This window comes from Scomber japonicus, chromosome 17 (genome assembly GCF_027409825.1).
Source record: "Scomber japonicus isolate fScoJap1 chromosome 17, fScoJap1.pri, whole genome shotgun sequence".
Lineage (NCBI taxonomy): Eukaryota > Metazoa > Chordata > Actinopteri > Scombriformes > Scombridae > Scomber > Scomber japonicus.
In genome coordinates, this window is record NC_070594.1 from 7,159,510 (window position 1) to 7,179,515 (window position 20,006).

The following is a 20,006-nucleotide window of genomic DNA, read 5'->3' on the forward strand; positions in this document are numbered from 1 at the left end:
AGGAAAGAGGGAAGAAAGGCAGGAAGGTCTGGCAATGGATGGCATCATGTTCTGAGGAGCAGAGTCACCCTGTGGAAGGATTTAGATGAATATAAGGATACTGCTGAATTCTACTGAGGAGTTTTTTTTTTAATGCTGTCTGAAGTTTTGTTTAAACATCTTTCCTTTTAACATGCTCCTCTAAAGGTTCCTAGTTTAGACAGCTAGGATTCTGACTCTCTGTGTTGACTCATCTTTGGTTTCTTTGGGCATTTCCCGCCGTGTGCTTGCATGACAACATGCTGCTCTGCTCTAGCTGAGGTTTAAAATGAGCTGTGAAATCCCCCTTTTTGTCAAACATTTGCGACGATGAAGGTCTGCAGACTGAAAGCTTGACTCTTTGATTAAATATCTGCTGAGTGTGCAGAGATGTGATGTTTTTTTTTTGGCCTTGGTGAACCTCAACATTGTGTTCGTATATAAAGTCCACCAGCTGCTCTGACAATGAACAATTTATATTAACCTGGAGTGCTAAAAACAATCTTTAGTGAAGTGCACGGGAAACCTAACTGATAAGATCTTTGCTTGTTTTATGATAAATAGACATGAAACATCAATATCAGCCTATAATACATGTAAAGAAGGATGCTTTCTTGCAGTTTAGCATCTTAAAATCATAATCTTACACAGTTTCTGAGCTTCTAAGATGAATTCAGACATATTTCAGATACTCACTCTCTCTCCTTTGTCTCCCTTGGGACCCATAGAGCCCTAAAAAACAGAAAAATCAGCATTCAATTTGTGCAAAACTCTTTAAAACTATAAGATGTACACAGCTGCCATGACAACGAGGACACTTACAGGAGTACCAGAGTCTCCGGGATTTCCTGGTTTTCCTGCAGAACCTTGTATTCCTGGAGATCCTGGAGGTCCCTGTAAGGAAACAAGGAAAAGGCAGTGAGAACAAATCACATCAATCTATAAAAATGTTTCTTACAGATTCATTTCTCAACTGAATCACAGAAAAGACTTTTATAACATCATCTGTATTGATAAAGAAGTAAAAAAAACCCTTGTTGTGATTTGAAAAATTAAATTAAATCAGCAACATCAGCTTGTTAAATGCGGTTGGAGAAAATAAATGAGTCATGTTTTCTCCTCCCTGAAGACTAAAGCCAGTTGATCCTTGAGCAAGGCACTTAAACTCTGACCCTGCAGGTAACTAACTGACCAGCAGCCTCCAGGTGTTTGTGTGTCAAAGCATTAAGCAGTCCTTACCATTGGCCCTGCGGGGCCTCTGGGTCCAGCTGGTCCCTCCTTTCCTTGAGGGCCCTGGAATAACAAGATCACAACTCAGAACAACTGAACAACTGAACTGATACTGTTCATGTCAGAAGAATTCAGAGAGCATGGTTGCCATTAAAAACCACCCTGCTCACACTCACCCTCACTCCAGCTGGTCCGATCGGTCCGACGCCACCGGCAGGCCCAGGTGAACCCTACAAACACACACACACACACAAAAAAAGCAGTTTAAAATGAAGCCCACTTTACCTTTCTTTTCCACCTTTTTTCTCCGCCCCCCCCCCCCCCCCCCCTCATCACCCCTCCCAACTTGAAGCAGTTTGTTTCAGTGCTGGATTTCTCCGTGTCGAACAGTAAATCTCCCTTTTTTTGCGCTCATTTGCTCGGAAACCCTGCTCGCTATTTTTATTGTCAATCCTCTCTGGTCTTTGATGCCTTGGCATAAGATTTACTGGGAACATAATATATTCCAGATCCGTTTTATTGGCCATTATAAACCAAGGCCCGCGTGGTCTGCAAGTCATTAAATGCATGTTGCTATAGCATCTGCTCCAGCATGGTCACCTGCAGCCATGAACACCATCCACTCAAAGATAAACTCACTGGGTTTGTTTTATTTGAGTAAAATAGAGCTGATTAATCAGTCGCAGGGTGCAGCTCTGCAGCTCTGCACTGTTTCTGTATGAGGGGGAGGAAGAAGAGGAGGAAGAAGAGGAGGAGGAGGAGGAGGAGGGGGAGGAGGCAAAAACTCTTTATCCCCTAAATATTCCCTCTAGATCCGGGGGGTCAAACTCTTTTTCACTCAAGGGCCTCATACAGTCCAAGATAAAAAAGATGGAAGGAAGGAAACAAAGACAGGAAAGAAAGGAAGGAAAGAAGGAAGGAAGGAGAAAGAAGGAAGGAAGGAAAGATTGAAGGAAGGAAAAGAAGACAGGAAGGAAGCAAGGAAAGATGGAGGGAAGGTGGGAAAGAAGGGAGGAAGGAAAGAAGAAAGGAAGGAAGGAAGGAAGGAAGGAAGGAAGACAAGACAGGAAGGAAGAAAGAAAGGAAAGATGAAGGAAGGAGAGGGGAACAAAAAGTGAAAGAAGTAAGGAAGGAAGGAAGGAAGGAAGGAAGGAAGACAAGACAGGAAGGAAGAAAAGGAAAGAAGACAGGAAGGAAAGTGGGCCAGATTGGACCCCTCGACTGGCCGGTTCTGGCCCACGGGCCTCATGTTTGACCCCCCTGCTGTAGATGATTCAGGACGGTCAAACTGATCTAATGTGTTTTAGCAGGTTTGTGTTAAAGTCTCAACAGGGGGCGCCAAATCACCTTTTCCTTCTGGCCAAGTCATGAAAAAGGGGAGAAATAAAAGAAAAGGATTTAAATATGACAGTCTTTTAATTTTTTAGATTATTTTCACTTTTTTTATTTGATAGTTGGAAGTTTAGAGAGACGGGACTAAACTGTGTGTGGCCGATATGGAACCGACATGGTGCGGACATGGTGATTATGTGGTTAGCATCTTTCTCTAAAAAGTGTTGATTTTTCCTCCCAGCTCATGAACATGTGGACGCCTCCTCCTCCTCGTTGTTTCTGCCTGGCTGACAGCTCCGACATCAATCATAACAAAATAATAACTATACACAATTACAGATGGCTTTTCAAAATTTCAAATCCCATTTTAAACCCTACCAAATGTTTTCTCTCGCACCATCCGACGCGCTGACATGCAGCTTCCATTAGCGACACGAACGAAACCTTCATGTGATGGAACAGGCGGATTGAAGCTGCGGAGTCAGACGCGAGCCGTTATCGTTGTCATCGCCGCATGAGAGCTAACAGACACGAGGAGGGTGGAGTTGGTTTTAAGTTTGTCACAACATGTGTCTGATGGGAGTCAGGCTGAGACAGGAGGAGGAAGTTATGATGGCTGCAAGTTTACTGTGATTGTCTAAAGCAGAGGTGTCAAACTCATTTTCATTAAAGGGCCACATACAGACCAATTTGAGCTCATGTGGGCCGGATCATTAAAAAGATGGAGGGAAGGAAGGAAGAAAGGAAGGAAAGAAGAAAGGAAAGAAGGGTTTGGCAAAGACAGGCAAAAGGAAGGAGGGAAGAAAGGTAGGAAAGAGACAGATGGAAGGAAGGAAAGAAGGAAGGACAGATGGAAGGACAGAAGAAAGGAAGGGAGGAAGGAAGAAATGAAGGAAGGACTTCTTTCCTTCCCTCCTTTCTTTCCTTTCCTCCTTTCCTTCCTTCCTCCCTCCTTTCCTTCCTTATTACTTCCTCCCTTCCTTCTTTCCTCCCTCCCTCCTTCTCTCTTTCCTGTCCTTCTTTCCTTCCTTCTTTCCTTTCCTTTCCTCCCTTCCTTCCTCCCTCCTTTCCTTCCTTCCTTCCTTCCTTGACTCGAGGACAACAGGAGGGTTAATCTGCACTCTGATAAACTATAATGAATTTACTCTTTTATTTTACTAACACAGCTCTTTGTGCAATTTAACCTTCACATACTGTTCATATTCAGACTCTTCACAGCATCCTCCTCATAATTAAGTCTCTACCAAAACAAATAAATCATAAATACGTCATCAGTCAAAGATAATAAACCAGATTAATCCTTCATGAAGCTTTCAGAGAGCTGAATCAGGCTGTGACGGGAGGAGGAAGTTATGAAGGCTGCAAGTTTTACCGTAGCATCTCTGAATTCCCTGCAGTGCTGCAAACTCTAATCTATTTGCAGGTTTGGAAATGAAAGCTGTGATTGTCTGTGTTGTAAGATTATATGCAGCTCTTTATTTTTTTTCCTTATAATTAAGTCTCTATCAAATTTCTGCAAAACAAATCAATCATGAATACTTCATCTGTTACAGATAATAAACCAGATTAATCCTTAATGAAGCTTCCAGAGAGCTGAGACGGTTTGGACTTTTAGTTTATGGAGAAAAAACATGAGCTATATTAAATGTGAAGAATGCAACAGAATAAAGATAGTGTCAGCTGCATTCAAATGTTTTAAGGACAAGTCATAACATTTCAGGCTAAAAGTAAGAAGTATTTAGAGTATTTACTGCTTTAAAATGTTTTTTAAAAATGGGTCAGATTTGACCCTGAGCAGTATGTGAGGGTTAAAGTCCAAAAGTGTAAAAGCAGGAGAATGAAATGAAATAAAAAATTAGGATTGATGGTGTTTTATAAAGTTAGAAAATAAGTGCTTTGATAGTTTGTAGCATCCTTCCTCAGCTGTGTGAAGCTCTTTTTGGACATTCATCCACTACATATGAAACCTTTGTTGCATGAAGATTAATATTATATCTCATAAAAGTCTGATAAGAGGGGGGGGGGCGCTCTTTATTATCTCCATCATATATTTCAGCAGTGATTATTTTCTGGCATTGATGTTTACCAGTTAGCTAACCTGCACTTTGAAAAGCTGTGATTCATTTACTATAGCTCAGAGCTTCCAAGCTAAAAGCAAGAGAACGGATCTCTCACATCCATGTAAGGAGAAAAAATCCTGCTTTTCTTTTTTTTTCAGAAAAACACCAAAGGGAAAAGTCTAAAGGTTTAGTTAAAAGGAGGTTAAAAGGAGGTAAACAAGCACCGCTCCTCAGGTCAGAATCGGGGGGGAAGTAGACGACGTATCGGTTGCTTGTGACTGCGCCTATAAACTCTTTTAATGGATTATACCTCCGCTGATCACCACAGGCAGACAAGAGGAAGGATTACTGGGCATGAAGTGACAGAAAACAGGCCTGGAGGTCACTTAGAGGAAGACTAGGATTCTTTTCTTTTCCAGTCCCTCCAGCATTTAGAGATTATTTACCCTCTTAAAGAGCTCAGCTGAGATCTAATCTTAAATGTCATCAGGCTTTTAACCTTTTGCTGGAGGAGACCAAGCTGCACAAGTCAGTCAAATATCTAAATATCAGTCTATCTTTCCTGCTCTGATCGTCCGTTTTGTTCATTTTTCATCGTTTAGTATTCTGTGAAGCTTTAGGTAGAAACTTCCCTGAGTGATGCAGCAGTATGACTCAAAGAGAAAGCTTTGAAGTTAAATGGATGAAGCTTTGACTCTTATCTCTTACCACCTAATAAAAGTGAGATATGAGATGGAAGGAGGGAGTTTTCATTCCTGGAAGAAATCAAAAATGCTACCTGATATTCGTCACTCGGTATTTCAAAAAAAAAAAAAAAAAAAAAAAACACTAGACAGGTTCAAATTCAGAGATTCAACAGTGACCCACGATGTTCTTTACCTTCATGCCAACAATCGCTTTATAAGCTGTGGTGTCATCTTTCTTTCAAATCCTGGATATCCCAAGTTTGGACGAGAGCTCCTCATATATTCCCAGATAAAACAACTTGAGTTAGCTAGCCAGCTGACCGCAGGCCAACACTCGACCACCGCCGTTAATCAAGGTGACTTGTTCTTGGCTCGTTCTCCGCAAGAACTTCAAGAAGAAATTTAATTTAAAAGTAATATTCGGAAACCTGCTTTTGCCGAGAGAGAGAGAGAGAGAGAGAGAGAGAGAGAGAGAGAGAGAGAGAGAGAGAGAGAGAGACGAACTCCCCTCGCTTTTTTCTCTCGGAATCCTCCCCAGCTGGAAAACTGTCTGCACACAGCTACGTGGACGGACGCCAGACTAGTAGTCAAGCTGTGAATTATCCCCGTTTCCTGTTTTAAAAAATCCACAAGTAAAGAAGCAACACTTACTTTCTGTCCAGGTAGGCCAGAGTCACCGGGGTCTCCCTTTGGTCCAGGGCGGCCCTGAAGGCATAAAGACAAGAATGAAGAGCGGGAACAGGAACAGTTTTGTGTGTGTGTGAGATGACAAAACGTGTCCTGCCAGCGCTGAGGCTCGCTCCAGGATAAACAGATTAGGGTTGGAAATGTTATACTTTAAATATGGTTTAAGGTGATCTGTAATGCTGAAAGAAGCATGTTCTGTTGGGTAATTTAATCCATTATAATACATGAGCACGAGGGGCATCGTCTCCACAGAGGTTTGGCTCCAGTTTAGGGAGTCTGATTCGTTAAACTCAGACTCTAACGAACCTCTAATTGATGCTTTTATCCATCCGTCACTCATTTTTAGCAATAAAGAAGGACAAAGGTAGCAGATTCTCTCACTAATTATCATTTTTACAGCTTATAATTAAAAATATCAGCACTGACAGATTGTATAAACTACAGCTAATTAACTATAATCCCAATAATTAAACTTTTGTCTTTGACTCTTCTTATTCATTGACTTTGAGAGTAAATTGTGTTTCTGTGGTTCAAAAGAAAACCAACAGAGTGACGCCTCTGGTCACTAATGGTCATTTTTACAGCTTATAATTAAGAATATCACCACCGACAGATTGCATAAACTATAGCTAATTAACTATAATCCCAATAATTTAACTTTTGCCTGTCATCTGCAGGAGTTTAACTGAATCACTTTTCTTCTTCCTCATTGACTTTGAGAGTAAATTGTGTTTCTACGGTTCAAAAGAAAACCCAACAGAGTGACGCCTCTGGTCACTAATGGTCATTTTAACAGCTTATAATTAAGAATATCACCACCGACAGATTGCATAAACTATAGCTAATTAACTATAATCCCAATAATTAAACTTTTGTCTTTGACTCTTCTTACTCATTGACTTTGAGAGTAAATTGTGTTTCTACGGTTCAAAAGAAAACCAACAGAGTGACGCCTCCTCTCTAGAAAAAAAACATCAACTAATCATGTCATCTGTATCATATCAATATTTGGGATCATTTTACTTTAAACTGGCGTTAACAGATTTTAGAAACGAGCAGTGAACACAACACTGACATCAGCTGAAGTCGATATGTTGAACTTGTTAGAAAACAGCTGCTTATTTCCACATCCAGCAGCAGTGGAGTCACGGAGCAACATTTATCCTTCATTTTGGAGTCGTGTTTCTGTCCACCTGCTGAATTTAAGTCCAATATTCAACTCTCTTTTTTTTTTTTTTAGCTCTGTTTCCGCTTTCTAACCCTAACTCCTGAGGGGGAATATCTGGCTCTTTAGCTGCTAAATGCTTTCACTATGTTCACCAGCTAGTCTGCAGCTAACTGTGTGTGTGTGTGTTTGGTGTTTGGTGCTGAACAGGAAGTGAACAGCGCTGAATAGTAAAGCTGAGACTCACTATGAAGCCGAGGGGGAGCTGCAGAGTCACTGATAATCCTTTCTTTTTTTTTTTTTTTTTGTTGCCACGACCAACACATTACAAACTGACAGCTCTGACAAAATGAAGGAACATTTTTTCGGTTTAATCTGGGTACATCTCATCTTCCGAGACGGAAATCCAAACTGTGATTTATCGACACTCGGTGATATTGAGGTCTCAGGTCTTTTCTGGTATCACTTCTTTCCCCCTCAGACATGAAGGAATGTGAGTTTCTGCCACAGCTACTCCCCAGCTTGTAAATTCCCTGCATAATAAATCGCTGTTAATCCCTCTGCTCCTCTGTGCCGAGGCATCATGGGATTTATGTTTTTGGGGGGGGGGGAAGAGGAGAGGAGAGAGGTGTGTTTTTTAACACTTACAGCCTCTCCTGGAATCGACAGCCCGCTTGGTCCTTGAGGGCCGGGCAAACCCATGGGCCCAGGTGGTCCGAGATCTCCCCGTGTGCCGATGGGTCCCTGCGGAGAGAAAGAAAGAAAAGAAAGAAAAGAAAGAAATAGTTTAAAACACAGAAGGAATTTGTTGATATCTGGCCGGACACTTGTGTTCAAGTATGCTACTGTTGCGATTTGTGGACACAGAGCAACAGGAGACCAAGAATGCTGCTGCTGCTTAACGGGGATCGAACCAACCCCCCCCCCCCCCACCCCCCCCATACCCCCCCACCACCGCCTCCCCTCCTTTTAATATCAGGCACAAAGAGCAAAAACACTCATTGGATAAGTGATATCAGATGTGCTTATTCTCTCTTCACAGAGACTCGTACTTTAAACAATTTCTTGTTTTTATTGAGGGCAGATAACCGAGGAGTCTACTCCAGCTCAGAAAAACTGTGTCATGTCTTTTTCTTTTTCTTTTCTTTTTTTTTCTCCTTCTCTAGTGTTAAATCAAAGGTGAAGCAGCAGTAGTAGGTATTTAAAGAAAAAAGGGGATGAGTTTAGAAAAAAAAAAGGTACTTACAATAGCACCGGCTTCTCCCCTTTCACCTCTGGGACCTTTGCTACCTGGTGCACCCTAAAAAATGAAGAGGAGGAACATTTGTCAAGTTAAAAAAGCAAAAGATGAGACAAGAAGAACATATCTGCTTTAACAAGTCTTTCAATGTCACATTCACACTCATTTATTACATGTTAGAATAATCCTGAGCAACACAAATTATTATGATACTGATATTCTACATTTTCCTTATTGCCAACTAACTCTTTAACCCTTAACCCTCCTGTTGTGCTCCCGGGTCAAATTGACCCTATCTCTTTTGACTGTTCCTTCCTTCCTTCCTTCCTTCCTTCCTTCCTTCCTTCCTTCCTTCTTCTTTTCCTCCTTCCTTCCTTCGTTACTTCCTTCCTCATTTCCTCTTTTTTCTCACTTCCTTCCTCTTTCCTCCCTTCCTTCCTTCCTTCCTTCCTTCCTTCCTTCCTCACTTCCTTCCTCTTTACTCCCTTCCTTCCTTCCTTCCTTCCTTCCTTCTTCCCTCCCTCTTTTCCTCCCTTTCTTCCTTCCTTCTTTCCTCCCTTCCTTAGTTCCTTCCTCATTTCCTTCTTTCCCCACTTCCTTCCTTCCTCTATCCTCCCTTGCTTCGTTCCTTCCTCATTTTGTTCCTTCCTTCCTTCCTTCCTTCCTCCCTTCCTTGACCTGAACACAACAGGAGGGTTAAACAGACAACGTGCACCAGGAGATAAAGACTCTTTAACCCTTTTTTCGGAGCACGATTAGTTCAGGTCGTTATTCAATTGTACGTGGCTTGAATTGGGAGGACTAGATTGGTAGATCTGAAGCTTGTTGGTAGGTTTATACTTTGATATAAATGATAAAACTCAGTTTAGAAACTAGTATGTGTGATATTAATGACCATTATGGACATTTCTATACCTTAAGTATCTTCGAGGATGTACAAAAAAAAAATCCAAAATACACAAAATATTTAAAAAGTAGATTTGTGGAAATGTTTTACTTAGGTGCACATGGGATAACTAGGGTTTTAGTTTTTACATCCCATTTTCCACTACTGCCTGTTTAAGGGTTAACCAAAAAAAAAAAACAGCTTTTGATCGTATTAGTTTTAAGTGAGACTACTAAAATATGAAGGATAAAACTCTTACAATCTTATATTTCCTGGTTCCCACATTACTTCTCCACAAGTTTACCTTATTATGGGCTGGTATTGTAAAAGTATTATAGCTCTACAAGGCTAATAGTAAGCAGTAGGTGTCCTTTTTGATGCCAAATCTATTCAAAATCTCTCAAAAAGTGACTAAAATGATGCTTTTTAGATCAAATCTTCATCTCACAGCTTCTTTAAAGTTAATAAATCACAATGTCAATTCAAGTAATATCCATTTTCAGCCTCTCTGCTTATTAGAATAATCCTGAGTAACACAAGTTATTATAATGCTGACATTCTACATTTTCCTTATTGTCAACAAACCCTTTATGAAGGATACAACACTTTTAAATCTTACATTTCCTGGTTCCCACACTACTTCTCCACAAGTTTACCTTATTATGGGCTGATATGTAAAAGTATTATAGCTCTGCAAGGCTAATAGTAAGCAGTAGGTGTGCTTTTTGATGCCAAATCAATTCAAAATCTCTCAAAAAGTGACTAAAATGATGCTTTTTAGATCAAATCTTCATCTCACAGCTTCTTTAAAGTTAATAAATCACAATGTCAATTCAAGTAATATCCATTTTTAGCCTCTCTTTACTTAACTTAAATTGTTTCTATGATATAAAACCAATAAAAATGACAAACCACAAACTATAAAAACAACTTATTAAAAGAAATTGAAGGTTTAAGTCATGAGATTCTGTCATGAGAAGACCATAAACAAAGATTGAATGGATCTATTATGAATTATTAACTCTTATTATTGATATATATCTTATTAATCTCACTACACTCATCTTCCTGCTGCCAGAAAAACTCACTGGAGCATCAAATGTGGATTCATCCGCCGCTGGAAATAGTCCCTGACAAATAACACTGATTTCAATTTTATGATATTATATTATTTTTGACAATAAGGAAAAACACAGAATAACGTCGGTGTTCTTCTTTCTTTGTGAAGATGGATATAAGTGCAGTCAGAGGGGCGGAGAGGAGGACGGAGGCTCATCCATCAACTGTCAAACAGGTCGGCCCTTCAACACGCTGCACCACAGTTTACCTTTTCTCCTCCTCTTAAAAGATTTTATGAGGCATTGCAAAGAAGTTTCCCATGGTTAATGTGCTTCAGGGCGCAATATTCCCCCTTGTACAACATATAGTATATAAATAACCAGACATAGAGGAGGAGGTGGGGAGGGGGGAGGTGTATGAGTAGAGATACTACAGTGGAAAAATGTTCCATTTCAAATAAAAGTCTGGCGTAACCGACATAAAGAAAACAGGTAGAAGGAGTTAAATGTGCTCATTATGATAAATGGTACCTGTCAGGATGTTAAATCGTTAAAAATTGGAGTTAATTGAAAAGCAAAAGCATGAAAATCCTCATCTCTGCCCTCATCCTTTAAAAGTCAGCTGAAGGTTCAGAGAGATTTATATTCTGCTTTAATGGAAATATTTGTTGGTTTACTTTTTACAAGAAGAAGAAAAAAAGCTTCACGGATGAGATGAGGACTTTCTCTGCTAATATATCAGGGGAAACTTTTCCAACAGGTCTTAGTCAGAAACAGAAGTTGGAAAATAGATGTATTATATAATCAAGCCAAAAAAAAAAAAAAAAAGGAGAAAATTACAGTATAGATTTCCAGATAGAACCAGGAAATGAAATGAAGTTGAGGTGAGTCTTACCACTGGACCCTGAGGCCCTGGGAGCCCGTTGTTCTCGGAGACGCAGGTGCAGGAGTTTGGAAGAGATGGACACTTCAGCTCATCTCGCTGATTATGAAAAAGAAGAAGAAAAAGAAAAAAAAAGAAAAGAGAGAGTACTGGTTAGAAACAACAACAACAAGAATAAAGATAGTAACTGAGTGAATCTGAGAAGATATGTAAGAGCCAAAGAAAATCAAATCCAAGCTTCAGCTGATTAAACTTCTCACAGTGTTCGTATCACATCATGATGATGATTCATAAAGTCACGCTTCAAAACCCTCCTGTCGTCCTCACGGGTCAAATTGACCCCATCTCTCTTTTGACTGGTCCTTCCTTCCTTCCTTCCTTCCTTCCTCCCTCTGTCTTTAATTTTTCCTTTGTTCTTCCCCTCCTTCCATACTTCTTTCCTCACTTCCTTCCATACTTCTTTCCTCACTTCCTTCCATACTTCTTTCCTCACTTCCTCTCTCCCTCCTCCCTTCCCCTCTCTTTCTTTCATTTTTCTTTTGTTCTTCCTCCCTCCTTCCTCACTTCCTTCCATCCTTCCTTGCTTGCTTCCTTCTTTCCTCCCTCCTTACTCCTTTCCTTCCTTCCTTCCATCCTCCTTTCCTCCCTCCCTCCTTACTCCTTTCCTTCCTTCCTTCCTCCTTCCCTCCCTCCCTCCCTCCCTCCCTCCTTCCTTCCTTCCTTCCTTACTCCTTTCCTCCCTCCCTCCCTCTTTCTTTAATTTTCCTTCATTCTTCCCCTCCTTCCTCACTTCCTTCCATCCTTCCTTGCTTGCTTCCTTCTTTCCTCCCTCCTTACTCCTTTCCTTCCTTCCTTACTCCTTTCCTCCCTCCCTACTCCTTTCCTTCCTTCCTTCCTTCCTCCGTCTTACTTTAATTTTTCCTTTGTTCTTCCCCTCCTTCCAAACTTCTTTCCTCACTTCCTTCCATCCTTCCATCCTTCCTTGCTCGCTCGCTTGCTTCCTTCATTCCTTCCTTTCATTCCTTCCTTCCTTCCTTCCTTCCTTCCTCCCTCCCTATTTACTCCTTTCCTTCCTTCCTTCCTTTCTTCCTTCCTCCCTCCTTGACCTGAGGACAACAGGGGGCCTAATAAAGTGTCTAGAAGTAGAAACCATCTTTAGTTTCTTTTGAGAATCATCCAGAAACAGACATGATGATGTAACCGCCTCGCTGGACGCTGCTACATACTGTACTTGCACATTTTCTACTCCGAAACATCATGGCGCAAGATTCCGTACATTTGACTCTTACACAAGACAGAGAACTCAGAGCCAAGATTGGGATCTGCGATGCCTTGAAGAGACGTTTTGTGGAGCTGCTTCACTAACAGAAAATACCAGAGCAAATCGGTGGGAAACTTGACAGAGACCCTGGGTGATTTTCCAGTAGAGAGGGGGCACATTATCTGGTCTGGAGATTTCAGCAAGACGATTAAATAGAGCTTCTTTTTTTTTTTTAAAGACAAACCTCAACTAGAAGAAAAGAGAAGGAGGAGGAGGAGGAGGAGGAGGAGGAGGAGGGGGAGGAGGAGGAGGAGGAGGAGGAGGAGGGAGGACGTTTAAGGACACCCAAGTAGGAAGAGCCTTTAAACCCTCCTGTTGTCCTTGAGTTAAGGAAAGAAGGAAGGAGGGAGAAAGGAAAGAAGGAAGGAGGGAGGGAGGGAGGAAGGAAGGAAGGAAGGAGGGAGGGAGGGAGGAAGGAAGGAAGGAAGGAAGGAAGGAAGGAAGGAAGGAAGGAAGGAAGGAAGGAAGGAAGGAAAGAAGGAAGGAAGGTAGGAGGGAGGGAGGAAGAAGGAAGGAAGGAAGGGAGGAAAGAGAGAGGAAGGACAGAAAGAGAGAGGGAGAGAGGGAGACGGAAGGAAGGAAAGAAGGAAGGAAGGAAGGAAGGAAGGAAGAGAGGAAAGAGAGAGGAAGGAAAGAAAGAGAGAGGGATGGAGGACCTCCCTCCTTCCTCCCTTCCTTCCTCATTTCCTCCCTTCCTCCCTCCTTCCTTACTTCCTTCCTCCCTCCCTCTTTCTTTAATTGTTCCTTCGTTCTTCCCCCCCTTCCTCACTTACTTCCATCCTTCCTTCCTCCCTCCCTACTCTTTTCCTTCCTTCCTTCCTTCCTTCCTCCCTTCCTCATTTTCTTCCTCCTTCCTTCCTTACGCCTTTCCTTCCTTCCTCCCTCTTTCTTTAAACTTTCCTTCATTCTTCCCCTCCGTCCTCACTTCCTTCCATCCTTCCTTGCTTGCTTGCTTGCTTCCTTCCTCCCTCCCTCCTTACTCCTTTCCTTCCTTCCTTCCTTCCTTCCTTCCTTCCTTCCTCTTTATAAGTAAATTAAACAACAATTTCCTACATTGGATTTCAAAATGAGCGTCTGCGTGTTAACGGACTGTTCAAACATGGAAGAGGACACTGTTCTCTCAACACTAATCCATCTTAGAAACGGTTTTGTAGCAAGAGAGAAAGTTTTTTGGTGATTGATGTTTGACTTTATAACTTCTAATTAGAGCAGACGAACCAGAATAACGTATCATTAGCGTTTCTTGGCCTCGGCTGTTTACTCCAAACTAAATCAAATTTGTCAAATTGATGATGCGGCCCAAAAAGAAGCAGCTGGGAATCAAAAGTGGAGGCATTAAGCTCCACATTTAGCGTGTGTGTGTGTGTGTGTGTGTGTGTGTGTGTGTGTGTGTGTGTGTGTGTGTGTGTATGTGTGTCCATTTGTAAACTCAGTATTTCTTCTTTTTAACTTCAATAATCAGAGTCTTCCCTTTAACTCGCAGCTAAAAAAAAAACTAAATTTAAATCTACTCTTTGAGCATCTTTAACCCTCCTGTCGTCCTCCCGGGTCAAATTGACCCCGTCTCTCTTTTGACTCTTCCTTCTTTCCTTCCTTCTTCCCTCTTTCTTTAATTTTTCCTTCCTTCTTCCCCTCCTCCCCTCTTTCTTTGCTCCCTCCTCCTTCCATCCTTCCTTGCTTCCTTCCTTCGTCCCTCCTTACTCCTTTCCTTTCTTACTCCTTTCCTTCCTTCCACCTTTCCTTCCTCCCTCCTTCCTTACTCCTTTCTTTCCTTCCTCCCTTCCTTCTCTCCTAAATTCCTTCCTCCCTCCCTCTTTACTCCTTTCTTTCCTTCCTTCCTTCCTCCCTCCCTCCATACTCCTTTTTTTTTCCTTCCTTCCTTCTTTCTCTCCTAAATTCCTTCCTCTTTTCGTCCAGACTCCTTTCCTTCCTTCCTTCCTTCTTTCTTTCCTTCCTCCCTTCCTTCTCTCCTAAATTCCTTCCTCTTTTTGTCCTTACTCCTTTCTGTCTTTTCTTCCTTCCTTCCTTCCTTCCGCCTTTCCTTCCTCCGTTCCTTCTCTCCTAATTTCCTTCCTCTTTTCGTCCTTATTCCTTTCCTTCCTTCCTTCCTTCCTCCTTTCTTTTCGTCCTTATTCCTTTCCTTCCTTCCTTGACCTGAGGACAACAGGAGAGTTAATACAACTAATCAAACTCTTGCTGTCTGCTTGTATATTTCCACTGAGTCCACGCTGACCACCGCCTCAATTTGGATTGTTAAATTGTCGTCAAGGAAACGGCCCAATCAAGCAAGCAGCTGTCCCCCGCGCTGCAGCAATAATAGATAATAATCTCAGAGTTGAATCCTTCCAACAAGTCTTGGAGACCCGCTGCTCTCAGACAAAGCTTTTCTTGTTAAGGTTTGTCCCCGGAGATCTCGGCTGGGACCGAAGTGAGAGTGAGAGAGCGTCAGATTGAGAAAGTCCAGCGACTGAACAACAGCCTCGTGCTCTCTGTGTTGTTAAAAAAAAACTAAAATACTAAAAAATGAAATACTGTAGCTGCTGTCGATGCCAAATGATTTAACAGCTCAAAAAACAAATGTTCCTCTTTTTTAGCCGCAGAGACTCATGTTTGAATCTTTAGTTCAATAGATACTTAAATCATCCTACATGTCATAAAGCTGCATGGCTCATTAATACAGATATTATATATTATACATTTACATCATACCATTAGGGTCATTTGTTTAAAATCAGTAAAGAAATGGACCAAAAGTAGTATTTTAATTATCAAATTAGTTCCTCATTGATTAACAGACTAATTGTTGTAGATCTAAATGTCACATATGATCATTTTAATGGTTTAATTACTACAATAAAAACTAATATTAAAACACTTTATAATTGTAGCTCATCTTAAAATGACCCCATCTTTCTTTTGACTGTTCCTTCTTTCCTCCCTTCTTCTCTCTTTCTTTAATTTTTCCTTCATTCTTCCCCTCCTTCCATACTTCTTTCCTCACTTCCTTCCATCTTTCCTTGCTTCCTGCCTTCCTCCCTCCTTTCCTCCCCTCCTTCCTTCCTTCTTTATTTCCTCCCTCGCTCCCTTTATCTTTAATTTTTCCTTCGTTCTTCCCCTCCTTCCTCACTTCCTTCCTTCCATCTTTCCTTGTTGCTTGCTTCCTTCCTTCCTTCCTCCCTACTTACTCCTTTCCTTCCTCCCTTCCTCCCTCATTTCCTTCCTTACTCCTTTCCTTCCTTCCTTCCCCCCTTATTTCCTTCCTTCCGTCCTTCCCCTCCTTCCTCACTTCCTTCCGTCCTTCCTTGCTTGCTTGCTTCCTTCCTTCCTCCCTCCCTCCTTTCCTTCCTTCCTTCCTCCCTCATTTCCTTCCTTCCTTCCTTCTTTCCTCCATCCTTCCTTAGTTTCTGACGTTCAAACTGAATTTATCCGACAGCTTGTGCACCTCAGACTCATTTCCAGATCTTAACAATGGGGGGGGTTTCTTTGACTCTTTGTTCTGTATCATATCTCACACACTACTGTCCTTTCCTCACATGTATCAGCTGTATATCACAGAATCCCTGTTTATTTATCTGACTGTTTTTTTTTTTTTTTTTTATAAAACAGATCTGTTTCTGATTAAACAGCCGCTGAGCTTTGATCCTCCGCTAATGAAACAACTCAAGGACTCGGACTCTGACTGCCGACAGCTCACCCGTCACAAAGGCTTATTATTACTTCCGCCTTCAGACAAAAAAAATGTGCCTAAATGTTTGAATTATCTCCGAGGCTTTCTTTGAGGGAAACCAGGTGGTGTGGCGGGTTTTCTGTGAGAAGATAAACCCCCCTCCACCCCGCCCCCCCACCCCAAAAAAAAAAATAAAAAAATAAACACACAAACAGGAAAATCAGTACTTTTTTGGATTTGGAAGTTGATTCCAGACAGAAATAATCTCAGGGACAGTGTGTGTGTGTATATAAAATAAAATGTGCTTTGTTTTTTTCCAATGTGCTTCACGTATCGAGATGATCTAACTATAGCCACGAGCGATGGGTTCAAGCATTTCTTTAACTGTCAGGTTACAAAACAAGACGTGCATTGGAAGCATATGTCTAATCAGGGCTACGAAAAAATCAACAAACTTTTACTTTCTTACTTCTTCATTTTTTGCCAATAATTTAGATTTTAGGGCAGTGTTCAAAAATTATATCAGAGAAGAAAATCTTAAAGTTGACAGGCCAAAAAAAAAAAAAAACTTCATATGTGTTTTTTGAGCAGATGAGATGCTCCTCACAGACGTTGATTATCTGGATGCTAACGTTCAAGCTAAAGCCAAATTGTGACCCATTGTTTTCCATCATTTAAGCTTCAACTGTCGTCCTCCCGGGTCAAATTGACCCCGTCTGTTTTGACTGTTCCTTCTTTCCTTCGTTCCTCCCTAATTTTTCCTTCATTCTTCCCCTCCTTCCATACTTCTTTCCTCACTTCCTTCCATCCTTCCTCGTTTCCTCCCTCCCTCCCTCCCTCCTTCCTTCCTCCCTCTTTCTTTAATTCTTCTTCCTCTCCTTCCTCACTTCCTTCCATCCTTCCTTACTTCTTTCCTTCCTCTTTCCTTTCTTACTCTTTTCCTTCCTTCCTTCCTCCTTTCCCCTCCTTTCCCCTCCCTACTCCTTTCCTTCCTTCTTCCTTCCATACTTCTTTCCTCACTTCCTTCGTTCCTTCCTCATTTCCTCCCTCCCTCCCTCTTTCTTTAATTTTTCCTTCGTTCTTCCCCTCCTTCCTTACTTCCTTCCATCCTTCCTTGCTTGCTTGCTTCCTTCATCCCTCCCTCCTTACTCCTTTCCTTCCTTCCTCCTTTCCTTCCTTCCTTCCTCCTTTCCTCCCTCCCTCCTTACTCCTTTCTTTCCTTCTTCCTTCCTTCCTTCCTTCCTTCCTTACTCCTTTCCTTCCTTCCTTCCTTCCTTCCTCCTTTCCTCCCTCCCTCCCTGTAAAAGTAGGGATAATGTAAAGATGAAAAAGTCTCTCAGGTGGAGGCGGAGATAGAGTTTCCTTACCATAGATGGGAGGTCACAACATCTGTCCCTGCTGGTCCAGGCCAAGCTGCAGACAATATCAAACATCTGGAGCTGGAACTGTAAAGAGAGAGAGAGAGAGGGGGAAAGAGAGAGAGAAAGGGGGGAGGAGGGGGGGGGTCAAAACATGGAAATGGTGTTGTGCTACATGTGTCTCTGATACGCCCTTCACAGCTCCCAGAAGACAAATAGAAAAACAGCAGAGAATGCAGCACAGCCGAGTCCCATCAGACCCGACGAGGAAGGAAACGACTCATATTGCAGCCATGTGGACGGTTTTACATACATGCAGACGCTGATCCACTGTCAAAGCTGTCCTCTTTTTTTTTTTTTTTACTAAATACAACCTCTCATATCTGATAGAGCGGCTAAGGGAGGGAGTTTGGTAGAGCTGCAACATAAATATAGGGGGGGAGGGGGCTTTTATAGAGTTTAATTCACTTATTTAAACTCACTATCAAACTCTTATCATACAAATGCACATTAAGCTCAATCCAAACATATTCAACTTTACTATCATTTGTAATTCATCATTTTTAAAGCTTCAATTCATCAATTTTGAGAAGCTGCAAACAGGAAATATTTAGCTTTTTTTGCTTAATAATTGACTAAAATGAGTATTTTATTATCAAATGAGTTGCTAATTGATTAATAAACTAATCGCTGTAGATCTAAATGTCACACATGAACATTATAATGGTTTAATCGCTACAATAAAAACAAGTAAAGAGATGTAGGATAATGTGTATTACTGCTGGACACACATATCTCTATCTAGCTTTAATAAACTACAGCTCCCATGATGCTTTGAGAGCAGGCTACACTGGAAGCTTTTATTTTGTAGTGTTTCTGGAGCAGATACTGTACATTTATATTTTAATTAGGGCTGTCAGCGTTAACGCGTTAATTGCGATTAGATTGCGATCAGCTCCACCAAAGGACCATTTTGGAGTGTGGGAGTCGCAGCAGAGCTGTGATTGATTCCCAGTTAAGACACTCTGGTAAGAAATGCTTTACATTATGGGCTTAAAACTGCCTTCAAATGTAAAATAACAGGATTTTAAACATGCAATTCAAAACGTGATTAATCGCGATTAACTATGGAAATACTGCGATTAATCTCGATTAAAAAAATTAATCGTTTGACAGCCCTAATTATAATAAATGTTCCACACAGAGATCAGGAAGATGCACATGTGATGCTGTCTTTATAATAAGTTATTTACTATATTTAATATCTAATGATCCTTCAAGAGCTCCAGTCATGTGACCTAACCCTCACCCTAAGAGAACATGTTCATTTTACTCTTCGTGCTAATGTTGCTTTTATTTTTTGACATTTTTTACAGTGTTGATCGGCAATTCTGTAAAAAATTAAAGTTACTAATTCTTAAAAATATAAATCTAAAGTTTTGCTCCTGCTTCAGACTGTGATGAACTGGAACATAATTTGAATTCAATGATATTATAAAACACTACAGTGGGTTCAGCTCTGTTGTGGTTTTGTTGAACAGTTGAAATTAATTCCTATTATTCTTCTTTTTCATCTTCTTATTGAGGTTTTTTTTTTTTTTTATAATATATTTGCAATCTGCCAAACATAATACAGCTCGAGGCAATAACACAACATTTTAAGCACTAAAAAATGAAGTCTAAATTAAAGTAAAATACAGTTTAAATCTTTGTCCAATTACACTTTAATCTCCCTCCTCAATCCTCTCATGTGTGTTTAAATGCTTCGGGATCAGAGTTCGCTTACTGTCGCTGATTCTCCCTTGGAGCCGATGGACTTGGACATCTTGCCGAGGACCTGGTAGCCATCGCTGGATGTGTTCCCCGCGGCCTTGATCGGCTTCTCAGCCACTTCTTGGCAATCGATGTTGAGTTTGACGGCGGTGGATGAAACCAGGATATGGAGCTTTAGAAAGAAAAGAGAAAAAAAAAGAAAGAAGAATAGATTTTTATTGGCACATTCTTTGTTCTACGACCAAGTCTTGTGTCTGGTTTTTATCCTGATGGCCTGCGAATTATTAGGTCACGCCGAGTCTGGTGGTGGTGGGGTCTGCAGCTTGGGGTGTATGCACTCGCTCCGTCTCTCTGCTGTAGTTCTGTTTATTAAAAAACTGCAGGAATGTCAGAGCTCACACAGGAGGGAGGAGGGTGGGGGTGGGGGGGGGGGGGGGCAGCGCTTCCTTTCAATCCATTCATTCATTCATACAGGAGGAGAAAGAAGAAGAAGAAGAAGAAGAAGAAGAAGGAGAAGGAGAAGGAGAAGAAGGAGCAACACTGCTGCAAGAAAGAAGGAAATTAAAAGTTTGGATCCAATGATTGATGGACTCCTTCCTGTTGCTTCCTTCCTCCCTCCCTACTTACTCCTTTCCTTCCTTC

At 41.3% G+C, this 20,006-nt stretch overlaps 1 protein-coding gene across 1 annotated transcript in view; it reads right to left on the minus strand.

The window, feature by feature from the left end:
- Positions 1-20,006, minus strand: part of col12a1b (collagen, type XII, alpha 1b) — a 214,510-nt gene that overhangs the window by 15,250 nt on the left and 179,254 nt on the right. Inside the window, exons 52-61 of the mRNA XM_053337464.1 lie at positions 19,378-19,536; positions 17,601-17,678; positions 11,258-11,344; positions 8,425-8,478; positions 7,827-7,922; positions 5,978-6,031; positions 1,425-1,478; positions 1,258-1,311; positions 841-912; positions 715-750 (exon numbers count right to left, since the gene is read on the minus strand). Coding sequence (XP_053193439.1) covers positions 715-750; positions 841-912; positions 1,258-1,311; positions 1,425-1,478; positions 5,978-6,031; positions 7,827-7,922; positions 8,425-8,478; positions 11,258-11,344; positions 17,601-17,678; positions 19,378-19,536 — 744 coding nt within the window. The remainder of the gene's footprint in view (positions 1-714; positions 751-840; positions 913-1,257; positions 1,312-1,424; positions 1,479-5,977; positions 6,032-7,826; positions 7,923-8,424; positions 8,479-11,257; positions 11,345-17,600; positions 17,679-19,377; positions 19,537-20,006) is intronic.